This window comes from Ceratotherium simum, chromosome 7 (genome assembly GCF_057802395.1).
Source record: "Ceratotherium simum simum isolate JZ-2026a chromosome 7, ASM5780239v1, whole genome shotgun sequence".
Taxonomy (NCBI): Eukaryota; Metazoa; Chordata; class Mammalia; order Perissodactyla; family Rhinocerotidae; genus Ceratotherium; species Ceratotherium simum.
Genome location: NC_141906.1, coordinates 60,198,958 through 60,212,048, shown reverse-complemented (window position 1 = coordinate 60,212,048; position 13,091 = coordinate 60,198,958). Strand labels below are relative to the sequence as shown.

At 36.2% G+C, this 13,091-nt stretch overlaps 1 protein-coding gene across 3 annotated transcripts in view; it reads right to left on the bottom strand.

Moving 5' to 3' along the window:
- The window catches only part of DDX10 (DEAD-box helicase 10), a 280,191-nt gene that overhangs the window by 235,149 nt on the left and 31,951 nt on the right, over nt 1-13,091 (bottom strand). For all 3 annotated transcript variants that reach the window (XM_004427362.3, XM_087433666.1, XM_087433665.1), the window contains exons 10-12: nt 6,021-6,122; nt 4,763-4,850; nt 1,551-1,639 (exon numbers count right to left, since the gene is read on the bottom strand). In XM_004427362.3, the coding sequence (XP_004427419.1) occupies nt 1,551-1,639; nt 4,763-4,850; nt 6,021-6,122 (279 nt within the window). The remainder of the gene's footprint in view (nt 1-1,550; nt 1,640-4,762; nt 4,851-6,020; nt 6,123-13,091) is intronic.

Here is a 13,091-nt window from a genome sequence, read left to right as displayed (position 1 = left end):
CAGAATAAACCTGGAGCTCCTTTAAGGTAGGAGTACATACTGTACATCTATAATTTCACCATTTACCACAATGAACTGTACATATTAGGTATTCAAAACATGTTTCTTTAGTAAAATAATTTAAAAAACCTTTATTATAGCCTACATACATAGCACTGCTTTAAGTATCAAAAGCTTCTAAAGGAAATTACAGATCAAGGAAAATTATACACCTAAATATGTACAAATTAACTAAAAGCACCAAATTAAACCATACCAACAATTTAAGCTCAGAAGTTAATTTTCTGCCTTCCTAAATAAGCATCACCAATAAAAAGCAAAGGTCTTCCACTGTAAACAGACAAGATTTACTGTCATCTACAGCAACAAAATGTCCACTAAATATGGCCCTGTAGCGTTCAAGATCCGTGCCTCTCCTGTTTGCTAATATCTCAGCGAACTCCATCAGAAAACCAGGATAGAACTTCTTCACAGAGCACGAAAATTAGCTAATAACCTGAACTATGAATTGTATTGAGAAATAGTAAAATTAGTAACTGGTACATAAACAGATAAGTGAACAAAAACATGTTATCCATGGCATGTGGTCTTCTATCCATTACCTAAAAAGAAAGTCAGCGGCCTTACTCTGTTATCTAACAATTTAAATGGTTCTAAAATGTTACAACTGACAAATTACCTATTCTACTAAATTTATAATCTAACGTGAAGAATAGAAAACAGCAGCTCCTCTAGATACAAGTTCTTATTAGACTCAACTTAAAGGTGAAGGCACTCAGATTCCTGGAGAACAGGCCAAATATGCAGACCTTGCGTTGAAAGTACATATTTCATCACAGACTGGGAAATTTCATGCTGACATTGAAAGTATGATTAACCTCAGGGGTGCTTCTATAGGATTTTGTCAATGCTCTCCCCACACGCAGGACCCCACTGGAAAATGGACATCCCTCCTTTACAGTTGAAAAGATTAGAAAAAAAAATCCTCCAAATACTAAGCCAAAACAAGACCAAGAGTTCTATTTGCATATAAGAGTAATCTCAATTACTAAACAGGGACATTTTGCCATGGGAACTGTGAGTACCTGTAAGAAACACCAAGACACAAAGAATATTCAGGCAATCAGCAGTACGGGAAAGCAATCTAAAACAAGGGAAGAATGACAAAGAGACTTGTATCCAAAGCACAAAAAAGAACTGTCTGTGGTAATCCAGGCCAGTGTTTCAGAGAACAGGAGGACTACAAACATTTAAAGATATTAAAGAATGCTTATCAACTGCTCTTCATTTCCTTTAAGACCAAACTATAGGAAACTGCCAGTGTAACTTTAAGGAATTTATACTTACAAGTAGAAAACTTCTTCCTGACAAGTACGGAACACTAAACTAGTTTTCTACAGTTTATAGCATCATTTTCTCTGAAGATCTTGAACAGATTCTCTTAAGGTAAGGTAAATTGGTTTAAACTAGGACTCTCAGAAAACCACATTTCAAACAAATTCCCTCTCACTTTGAAGATTCACAATTAAAAGTATAATATGAATACTTACAGGGCATATTCAGGTATAGGTAACTTGCTCACATCAAATATTTCTTTATCCTTCATCAGATATACTGAACGTATGTAGGAGACAAAACACTGTGAAAATAGGAGGTTTAAATGTATAACATATAATAGTTAGAAATGGAAAATGAATTTAAACCAAGATAAAAGGAAATTAACCAAAGGAATAAATTCAACAGTAGTGAAAAATCTCAAAAATAGTTAAGCATATCTCCATTCTGCAAAAACAAAAAACCTAACTTTTTAGAACTATAATATTAGAAAAGACTTTAAATTTCATTTCATTGAGCCAACTCAACATAGAATATCACCTTCTCAAAAAGCTACTCTAGAACTTAATATCATTCAGATGCAATATGGCACATGGGAAAAAACACAGGCTTTGGAATAAAATAGATGATAATCTCAGCTCCACATCTTACTACCTGAGCAAGTTTCTTGCTTCTCTGTCAGTTTCCTCATCTATCAAACAGAGATAATGGCACCTTCTACTGAGAGTGTTATGAGAATTAAATGAGAAAATGCACGTAGAATACATGGGTATATCTTCCGGAATACAATAAATACTAGTTTTTAGTAATAATTATTATTGTAGTAGTCAAAAAGTTTTTCGACCATATAAAGTTTTATTGTTTTTAAATTAAGCTTAATAAAATCATGACAGGAAAAAGTATTCCCAAAGCGTTTTCTTATTATAATTTCAAGTAATTCATCGTCATTACAATTTCAAGTAATTTGTCATCAACTTGTGATATTTTTCTTCTGTTTGTGTTAAAAAACAAAAAAACCTATCCTTATGCCAAGAGCTATACAGAAAGTAAACATGGCCCTGACCCTTTGTCAGCGTGTAAAATAAGCAGGAAACAAAGATGATGAAACACATCTAAGCAAGCATTTTTATTTTTTTATTTTAAAATTTTTATAAAGTATATTTAATTCCCATTTCTGTATTTTCTGAACTTCATATTTTCTCTAACTTTACACTAATCCTTCCTTCAAACCATTTACACTAATCTTCAAATCATTCTCTCTGTCATCCATAGACATAAAAACAACAACTGGTTCCAGTTCAAGGATAATTTTTTCCTCTACAATTGTCCACAAGAAATCACCACCGATGCTTATCATTTTTGTTCTATCCAGATTATAATCAAAAGCTAGAAAATCACTTCTATGAAACTAGATAGCTTGTTGCTGCTGGCAACACAGTTAGACATTCTGCTAAACCATGCGTGACACCCAATAAATCACATCATTTATTTCAGTGTGCTATTCTACAGTCTTTGCTCTGGAAGGCTCATTTGTTGTACGCACAAACCAGTGCAACAACATTCTTCCAATATTTCATATTTCCCAATTCATAATTGAATGACCTCCTAGGTATGCAGTAAGTCACAACATAATGGAATTCTCGTATGTTAGTTTAAAATGTGCATACTATTTCCAAAGCCTCTAAAAGAAAGATTTAACTCCTAGCTTAAACTACGTCTGCTAGACAAAACACGCATAGAATAACTGCATGCCCAAATACATGCCCAAAAATTTTAAGGAAAAAAAAACCAATTTGTTTAAAGGCCCTTTTCATTAGATTTCAGGTGAAGTGAGATTGTGGAAATCCAACTTTGCATAGTTCATTATTTGGTTTTCTTATATTTTGGAATTAATTTTTCCTGATGTGTCATGGAAGTTCTGAAGAAAGTCAGACCTGGATTTGACTCTCAGGTCTGCCACTTAATAGCTATGTGATCCTGGACAATTTTTAATTTTCTCAAGCTACCATTTACTCATCTATAAAACTGAATCACCTACCTTATGAGTTGTTGGGAAGATTAAATAACACAACGCATATCAAACTGTCAAGTAACAGAGTCATGTCATAGCTAAGTGCCCAGCACATAGTAAGCATTTAAATTTTAGCTTTCATCATTAATGTTGTTATTTTAAGTACAGAGATAATTTGATAAAATATAAGTTAATTTAAAAAAATGTAAGATGTGCTCTTTAAAAAAAGCTTCTTTGCTGAGAATATCCAGTTTCAAAACCATAACATAAAAGCCTGACTGTTGACTGTTTTTCTGCTCGGGCTCCTCTCTCTACTTAAGATGCACTTTCCATATCTCTTCTTTATTTTCTGCCTCCCACTTCATCTACCTGCTGAAATAGAATCCACTCTCTGAATCCCTACTCTCTTACTCATTGTTGATACGTTATGGGAAATGCAGATGTAGACATTGTATGCAGATCTTGTAACTACCATATAAATAAAAGAATGGTGAAAACGAAGAGCTTTATAACAGGCACTCGAATATTTGTCAATTCAAAGATTGGATAGCTGTAAGCACAATGCAAAATAATTTCATATCTTCCTTTTCTAAAGCATCTACTGCTGGGCACTCTAAGAACTAAAAAATAAGTTTAACTAAAAGTGACACTTGGGCCGGCCTGGTGGCATAGTGGTTAAGTTCCCATGCTCTGCTTCAGCAGCCCGGGGTTGGTGGGTTTGGATCCCAGGCATGGACCTACACACTGCTCATCATGCCATGCTGTGGCAGTGTCCCACATACAAAATAAAGGAAGACTAGCACAGACATTTGCTCAGGGCTACTCTTCCTGAAGCAAAAAGAGGAAGATTGGCAAAAGATGTTAGCTCAGGGCCAATCTTACTCACCAAAAAAAAAAAAAAGTGACACTTGTTTACACATTTGCAAATCAAGATGATTTCTAAGTCCAGAAAAGTAATTTGGGAACATTAAGGCATATTTATAGATTAAAATTACATCTCTAAAGACAATTTAACAAGAGTGCTTTGCTTTCTAGAAATTTAACCTAATACAAGAAGATACTAATCTTATAATCAAGAAACTACAATTAGGAGTTACAGTAAATTTACTGAAGAAATCAGAAGTTGATAACTTTTTCAAGTATACTAGAAATCAGACCATTGTGCACTTAATCATCTTTAAGAGGATTTTCTATATGTCTGTCAAGATTATGGACAAGTAATAGACATTTTCCCAGGGTTACTATAAGAAATGTATAATTTAAAACAAAGAATAAGCTAAACTTAACTGAAAATTGTACTACTTGAATATCTGAAGCATAACCATGCAACCTAGAAGTAGCAGAAAATGATGAAATTTACCCTTATTATATGCTCCATTCCAATGAAGGTATCCAATTCAAAAATGACTGACTTACCCTTTGAGCTCTTTCTTTTAAATCTTGATCTTGAGCTAAAAATGATTCCAATTTTTTTTGGACATCTATAAGTTTTTCTGGATTGATTCTTTGTAACAAAAAGATAAAGGTTAGACTAAGACATCTCAATTTTAGAAACTGAAAACAATACACAGCATTTCCTATTTTCCTCAGTCTTTTAAAATCTGTAACATTATTTCTCTATGAGCCAGATCAGACTGAAATTACACTAGACACAAATTTGACTCTCTTGAGTCTTATGAATAATGCAAGAAAAAGAAATGAAAGATCAGACATCTTTAAACATCCCACTCTGAGTGAAAGATACTAAGGTTAACACCACACTTAGCATTGGTTACTTCTTAAGTCTATAAAGTTAGAAATGCAGCCTCTCATGGGAGATGGATCATCAATGAAATGGAATGAATGAAATCTAATGTCATTTTTATATTTCCATTTTCAGTCAAATATCACAAAACCAATTTCAAATAATAAACAAGTAGCCAAGGGATATAAATATTATCTTCCTTATCTAGAAGTTAGGCATAATATAACAGAACTGTTACTTAGCTCTGCCCAGGTAGGCTACAGGAAAGAATGAAATTCTTACAAGGGTCTAGGTTTCCCAAAAGAAACTCCACTTGTTTCCCCGATTTTAGACTGAACCACTTTGTTTCTGCAAAGCTGGAGTGGTGGTAGGTGGTGGTAGATGAAGTGGTTTTTACTTTTTTTTTCTAATTATAGAGAATTTCAAAATATAAAAAAGCAGAAAAATTTTACTCAGCCTCAACAATTATCAACTCATAGCCAATCTTGTTTCATCTAAACCCTTACCCACTCCTCCCCTCCATCTAACCACCCTCCAAATTATTTTCCTCCAAATAAAGCTGGAGCGTTTCAAGGGCCCCTGTAAAAGTGCGACTCAAAAGCGACTCTCAAAAAGATGAGATCCAATCTAAATATCTTCAATGACAGGACAGCACAATCCTCTGAAATGGACAAACAACTCTAAAAATAATTTCATCCAAGAAGTTTAATCCTTTCAATCATCAATGCTTCCTGAAGCTAAGAAGTTCTCTTTTTCGTCTTATTTTCTCCACTAACAGTCTTCTGAAAAAGTTAAAAACAAATTTAAAAAACTCACAAACCAGACAGTAGAATAGATTAGAGGGAAGAGGGAATTAGTTATACATAATCAAGCATAATAATTTCATGCCTTCATTTTCCTAACAACATCAAGACACCAAGTAGTTCTTACTTGATCTCCTTCACAGGCACTTTCTTCTGGAGAAGCTGCTGCACCATCGCTTTTTCTTCTGAGGGAAGCAAAATTAATAAAGCTTCACCATCCTCCTTATACCTAGACAAAAAATAAGCAAAATCTCTTCCACATCAGTGCAATCTGCATTTTACATTTTAACAGTTTGATGAACATGGAAGCAAGTTCATCTAATTAGTAAATATTAGGAATATCTTTTTTTTTTAACTTCTGTGACCACAGAAAATTGAACACTTTTTTCAAATTTTCATCTCTAGCTATAATTCCTAGTGACTTTGAGTCTTTACCACAATAGAAGGGCTAGATCGTAAGAAACTAATCAATTAAAAAAAATTCTTAAATAGCTCTCTACCTATAGCAAGGAGAATTTCTCATTCAAGCCACTAGAATGCTGTAAAAAATGAGTCATTTAATAAACGTGGCAACCAATACATTAAGGAAATCAAATCATCTTCCTGAGGATTTTACTTGTACCTTGAGAATAACAGAGGCATGATGCTTAGAGGCATCAGTTCTATGATATGAAATATAAATTATGAAATAAATCTCTGCTTACGTGAAAAACTTGCCTCAAATTCACATACTTCTCTTCCCTCACCTAGCAAAATCTTATTTCATGCTGCACCATCAGAAAGTTTTACTTAAGCGGGCTACAAGGCACCCATTGTTACTTAAGCTTCCTATGCTACTTGCATACAGATTTCCCTGATACCTTAGTGTCAGTTATTACATGCAAGCAGTAAAACAGAATGGAATTGGGTATTTGTGGGAAATTTTTTAAAGACACAAAAGAAAAAGTAATCTCAAAACACTCTCTTCCGAGTTCATGTTATAAAATATGTGGGGCAAATTTTTAGTTAACCAAATAAACTATTTACTGAGAAACTTTGTGCCAGGCATAAACTGTGAGGAACACAAAGAAATAGTAGATGAATATCCCTGTCTTCAGTGATCTAACAATCTAGTTGACTAGAAAAGATAAACACACACAAAAGCAAGAGATTCAAGAGAACATCCCCAAAATGGTAAATTAGTGTCAAAGGCCAACCACAGGCAATAAATGCCATGAACTCACAAGTGAAGAGACCACTCAGGGTTAGCCAGAAAAAAACAGAAACACATCACAGCAGATGGAATTTGAGAAGGGCCTTGAAAATGGACAGAAAGGAAAAAGCTAAGATATTCCAAAGGGGAAGAATGGCATGAACAAAGGAGTGGAAACCAGAAAATGCAAGGCAAACTCAGGGAGCAAACTAAAGACAGGAGAAACTCAACCGCAACCGGGGTACAGAAGCAGACAGCAGGCGAGATTGCTAGAAAGGTACATTAGAGTCGGCTTTGGGAGGACCTTGGATGCCTCTGTATAGAGACTGAATACCACTGCACATAAGTAGAATTCTATCATTGAATGCTGGAGGGAAAAACTGACTTTATTGACTTATTGTACTGTACTCTAAAGACTAAAGGGCAATTTCTACTCCACATGTTGATTTCAAAACTCCACTCCTATACACAAGGTGAAACTCCAGTGTAATACCTTTACAGAAGTGTACATATATGCGTGTGTGTGTATATCTTTGTGTACACTGACACATAGAACAGGATGAAATAAAACATCAAAAGTGTTAAAACTTCTCTTTAAGTTTACAAATTTAAAAAATGTTAAGGGGCCACTATATGTCAGGCACTGAAATAGAGTGATAAGAGACATAGTTCTGGCTGTCGTAGAGCTTACAGACTATTAGGGACAGATATTAAAACCAGTAACAACAATACAGTAGTATGAGTGTTATAGCAGACATACAGGAAGCCATGAGAACACATAAAGGAGAGCTCTAATGAATGTAGTCTACGAGTCAAGAAAACTGCCCGGAGGAAGTGATATCTATGAGCTGAGAACTAAAGAAAAATTAGGAATTAGACAAACGTTAGGGGAGAGTCAAGTTTTCCTGGGGGAAAAGACAGCACTTGAGAGAGTCCACTGGATAGTTTTGTCTTCTTCATGCTTGTTTGCTTTTTCTAGGTTTTCTAAACGCACATGTATTAAACAAGGAGAAAAGTGTACAGCTGAGCATACACTTATTCCTTTTACTAAGTATCTTTCATAACTGAAAAACTAGTACCAAATACCTTCCTCATTGTATTTTAATACAGACTAGTACGACAAATCTTTCATCTTCATTTACTATAAAGAAATACGAATTTAAAGCATTCTCCCTAAGCAGTGTTGGACTAAACCATCTCTGAGGGCAGAAATTATTAGTATATGAAGTAGTGAGGCGATACCCTGAGCAGACAAGATATCTAAGAGACATCACAACTTCTGAAGCTCCAAGATCTCACCAAGGACAGGTGAAGGGTCAAAGAGGACCGAGATCAATTAACACTGACCTCTATGCAATGCACTTACCAAAATGCCCTCAAGGCAGCCAGACTCTTGAGGTGAAGTCAGTTACCTTCAGAAGTTAAAAGGCTGATTTTGTGTGGCCCAAAAAGGAACAACTAGGAAGGAGGGAGATCAGCGGGTTGAAGGATAACCAACCATTTTAACCTTCTATATCCAAATTCAGAAAGGGAGAGATGAAACACATAGGCCCCCAACTCCATTCAGCCCAGAACTGTGGCAAAGGGGTAAAGAGAAATCTCTAGGATATCAAACAGGCATCCACTGAAGATCTCTAGTCTTCAGACTGACTCATAAGCAGGAATAATATCATCCATATCAATGTCATCTACCCATTCATGCACCCAGGAAGAATCTGGAAGAATGAGTCATGACTTAAGTCACAAAGGGGCCATATGCAAACCTTTTAAAACTACAGCTAACAGAATGTATACATAAAAGGCTACATAAGGTTAAGTCAGGCTGCAACATTGAAATTTAGAAGATTCCCAAAGGAAAATGAAAAAAATGTCCAAAGTCTAATCTCACAAGATAAACATCTATTAAAAAGAGCATCACTGGCCATTTTACCTATTTTACATCATACACGTCTTTTCCCAGAAACAACGTAAAGCAAATTATCTTCCACACAGCAATATCCAAAAATTTCCAGTAAGTTTTTATTTCAAAACTAAAAGCACTTTTTAAAAAAACGCATAAGCACATTTCACTTTTTTTTTAATGCTTACAAGAACTGTCTATTTACCCATGAGCTAGCTTTTAGATTTTAAAAGCAGCATCCAAGACCCGAGGCTAAGTATATGTATAAAGAGAAATAAACGTTCCTCATACGATCTACATTTGAAAACTCCATATATTTCAACATATTATTTTAAGAGACATTCTATGCACTATATAGAAACCCTGCATCTGAAAAACAAAAACCTCGTTTTTACCCTCAGTATTAATACCATGCTACATTTATATAGCTATTTAGAACTTATGAAGAGCTCTATTTTACATTAAGTTGTCAAACTTAAAAGCAAGCAACCAATAGAGGAAGCAAATAAAAAAGTTCCTGAAAGCCCAAGAAGTTGGGGGGAAAAAATATCAGCTGATCATTACATATCAGAGACTTTCAACTTACAATTCATTGCTTTTTTCAACTCTACCAGAATTCCCTCCAGAAAGAATGATCCTCAATAAATTGATCATCATTATCTGGTATCAGGAAGTTTGTCTCTACATCCTACAGCTCACCACTATTTCTAGCTAAAATAGGAGAGCCAGACCGTTGGCTTTTGGATCCCAATGGTAATTTTTCCATTGAAATAACTTTAAAACAAACAATGGCCACAGGAAGGAAAAAAAAGCCTTGCCATTCTGGCAATAGTTTGCCTTCTACCCAAGAACCATTAATCCACAACTACTACGATTCAGATTCCAACACAAACTCCATTCTAGTTGAGTCTCTAAATGTCCCCTAAACTTTGCTCATTCATACCTCCAATTATAGCTGTAGCATGACCTGGCAGTGTTCAAAATGCCTAGCCACCTTCAGCTCTCCCAGCCTGGTTGTCCAGGTTACCAATCAGGTTATCAAAGAATATATTTAGAATAATTCTATTTTTGTAATTTAAAATACACATACAAACATACATGAAAAAATGTTTTCTAGGTGATGGGATTTGGGTGGTTTAACTGTTTTGCCATTGCCTAGAACCCGTATAGTGAATAAGCATTACTTTTGTAATAAAACATAAGTGTTAAAAAAAACTTGATATGCTTTTAAAATCTACATCTTTTGTACCAACACTTACTTCATTTAACACACATCCTAGTACTACCAATATTAGAGTATTTCCTTATCTTGACCATTAAATTTGAGGACATGCATGATTTGCCTTTCGTACTTAACATACATCATTTGTACCTAAAAGGTGGTCACTAAATATTTGGTGAGGGAAGGAATCCAAACAAACCACTAGAAGTTGTATTAGTAGATAAAACACTAGATTTGGAGTCAAAAGAACTGATTAAGTCCCAGTTGTACTATTCATAGCTTTATAACCTTGGATAATGAGTCACTTTATCACTATATATTGCATTTTCTTATTTATAAATTATACAGTTTGAATGAGGTGATCTAGGTCCCTTTAGGACCTAAAATTCTTCACCTGTGACTACTAACATACTAGTCATTGTTCACAATACAAGTATGATCAAGAGGTGGAGAAATGGAGCCAGTTGTTGGTCACGCTCTGCTATTCCGCAGCCCTTCTCTCTCTTTTCCCCTCCCTGTATCTCCTTCTATTCTTCCTATGCCTTAGCCTCACCTGTGGCAACCAGCCCCAAGAGTTCCTGTCACTGGGAGAACAGTGCAGTCAGCCATGCAGATGCAGACAGACAACCACAGGAATCAGAGTCCAACTGTTCTGTTCCTCCTGCACAACGTGGTACAAAGGAGGGCTTATTCTAGGGAAAAGAGTCTCTCTGACTCACAGAATATCTAAAGACTCTACGCTAGCTTTAAAAAAGAAAAAGACAGACTGGGAAATATTCTGGGAAAAATAAAGTCATCTGCAGCCTAAGATCTTGGAAATACAAACAGGTATACTGCGCACGATAGGCTCAACAGTTTGACAAATGAAGTTCACCATAAAATACTGGAAAGAAACCAAGCTGGCTAAGATGGAGAGCTTCTAGCAAACTCATTAAGAACAAGGATTTATGGCATTCACAGGCTGAGGGCAGAAATCATTTAACTCTATCAACTCTGTCTCCAGAAAAACGTAAAAAAAAAAAAAGACTAAGCTAAGTTTTAATAGATTAATAACACAAAGAAAACCTACATAAAAGTGGTACTTATACTACCTAAAATTATACCTTCAGGAAACTGAGTTAGATATGATTAACTCCATTTTACAGGAGATGAAACTGAGGTTTACAGAGGTTAAGAACTGGTCCAAGGGTACACAGCCATCATATAACATAGCAAAATTCAAACCTAAGTTTCTTGACTTTTAAGGACAGTGTTTAATAAACTATGCGATATCTGTCTCTCATAGTCCAAAGAAAGAAGGAAAAATGTGTATATTTTTAGTTTATCTTCATGACCAGCAAATTTAAATAAAGTTATCAAACTTCCTTCTCCAAGTACCTGGCTTTCATACATCCTGGAAGCCCTGCATGGGAGCAGCAGCTACCAGACTTCATTAAATGAAACCAGCTGGTTTTAGGCACACTGGCAAGAACATGAGTTGTAGAGTCAGAAAGACTCAAGTATAAATCCCAGCCCTGGTACTCCCTGAGTGATCTTAGACACGTTTTACCTCACAATCTCTGAGAAAGAGTTCCCTAATAAGAAGACCTCTTTCATAAGGCTGTTATAAAGGCTAAATGAGTTCACTCATTTATTCACTCAACAGATACTGAGTGTTAGGAAGTAAACGGCTAAGTCACAATCCATTCATTCCCCATGGGTGTACAGGAGAAGAAGGTAGAGCCTCCCTGGCCAAAAAAAACAATACAGTCAAATCTCCTTGTAAACATACTAGTGACAGACCTCCTGGAGAACAAATATGGTAAATTTGCTATAGCATTAAGAGTCCACGGGCCAGCCCCATGGCTTAGCAGTTAAGTGCTCGCGCTCCGCTGCTGGCGGCCCGGGTTCGGATCCCGGGTGCGCACCGACGCACTGCTTCTCCGGCCATGCTGAGGCCGTGTCCCACATACAGAAACTAGAAGCATGTGCAGCTATGACATACAACTATCTACTGGGGCTTTGGGGGAAAAAATAAATAAATAAAATTATTAAAAAAAAAAAAAAGAGTCCTCGTCTTTGAGATGCTATTAATAGAAGTACTAGGTTTGTTTAGTCTGTGGATTCAAGGAGTAGGTCTCTGCAGTCAGCCTAGCAACTGAGTATACCAACAGCCCATCTGTGTAAGTGATAAGTTGCACATATTGCTTAGAGACTCTGAGGTTACTCTAGGCCAGAGCACACCCTGATGTGGCAAGAATGGACCTATGGAGATCCCAGACCTCTTCCTGCTTCATCTATACCCTGCAATTACCTTTATCCTTTAAATTTTCAGTAAAGCTTGATATTAGATGTGGTAGGCAGCTTCTAAAATGGTTCCCAATAATCTGGGCCTCCTGGTATTCACACCCTTGAGTCCTGTCCACACTGAATAGGGCTGATGTGTGTAACTACTGGGATACTACAGATAAGATAGAGTGTGACTTCTGAGTCTAAGTATAAAAGACATTGCAGCTTCCATCTTACTCCCCATTCTCCTCTCATTTGCTCTCTCTCTCTGATGAAGCCAGCTGCCATGTTGTAAGAAGCCCTGTGAAGAGGAGGACCAGGTAGGAAAGAAGGAGAGGCAACTCTTACCAACAGCCAGCAAGGAAATGAATCCTGGCAACAAGCAGGTGAGTGAGCTTGGAAAGCTACCCACTCAGCTGAGCCTTAAAGTACCATGTGACACCATGACTGCAGCCTTACAATACACCAAGAGCCAGAGGACCCAGCTGAGCTACACCTGGATCCCTGACCCACAGAAATGGTGAGATAATGGCTCCTGCTTTAAGCCACTAAGTTGTGGGGTATTTTATTATACAGCAATAGATAATATGTTAGGTGAGATCTGTGAGTCAAGAGT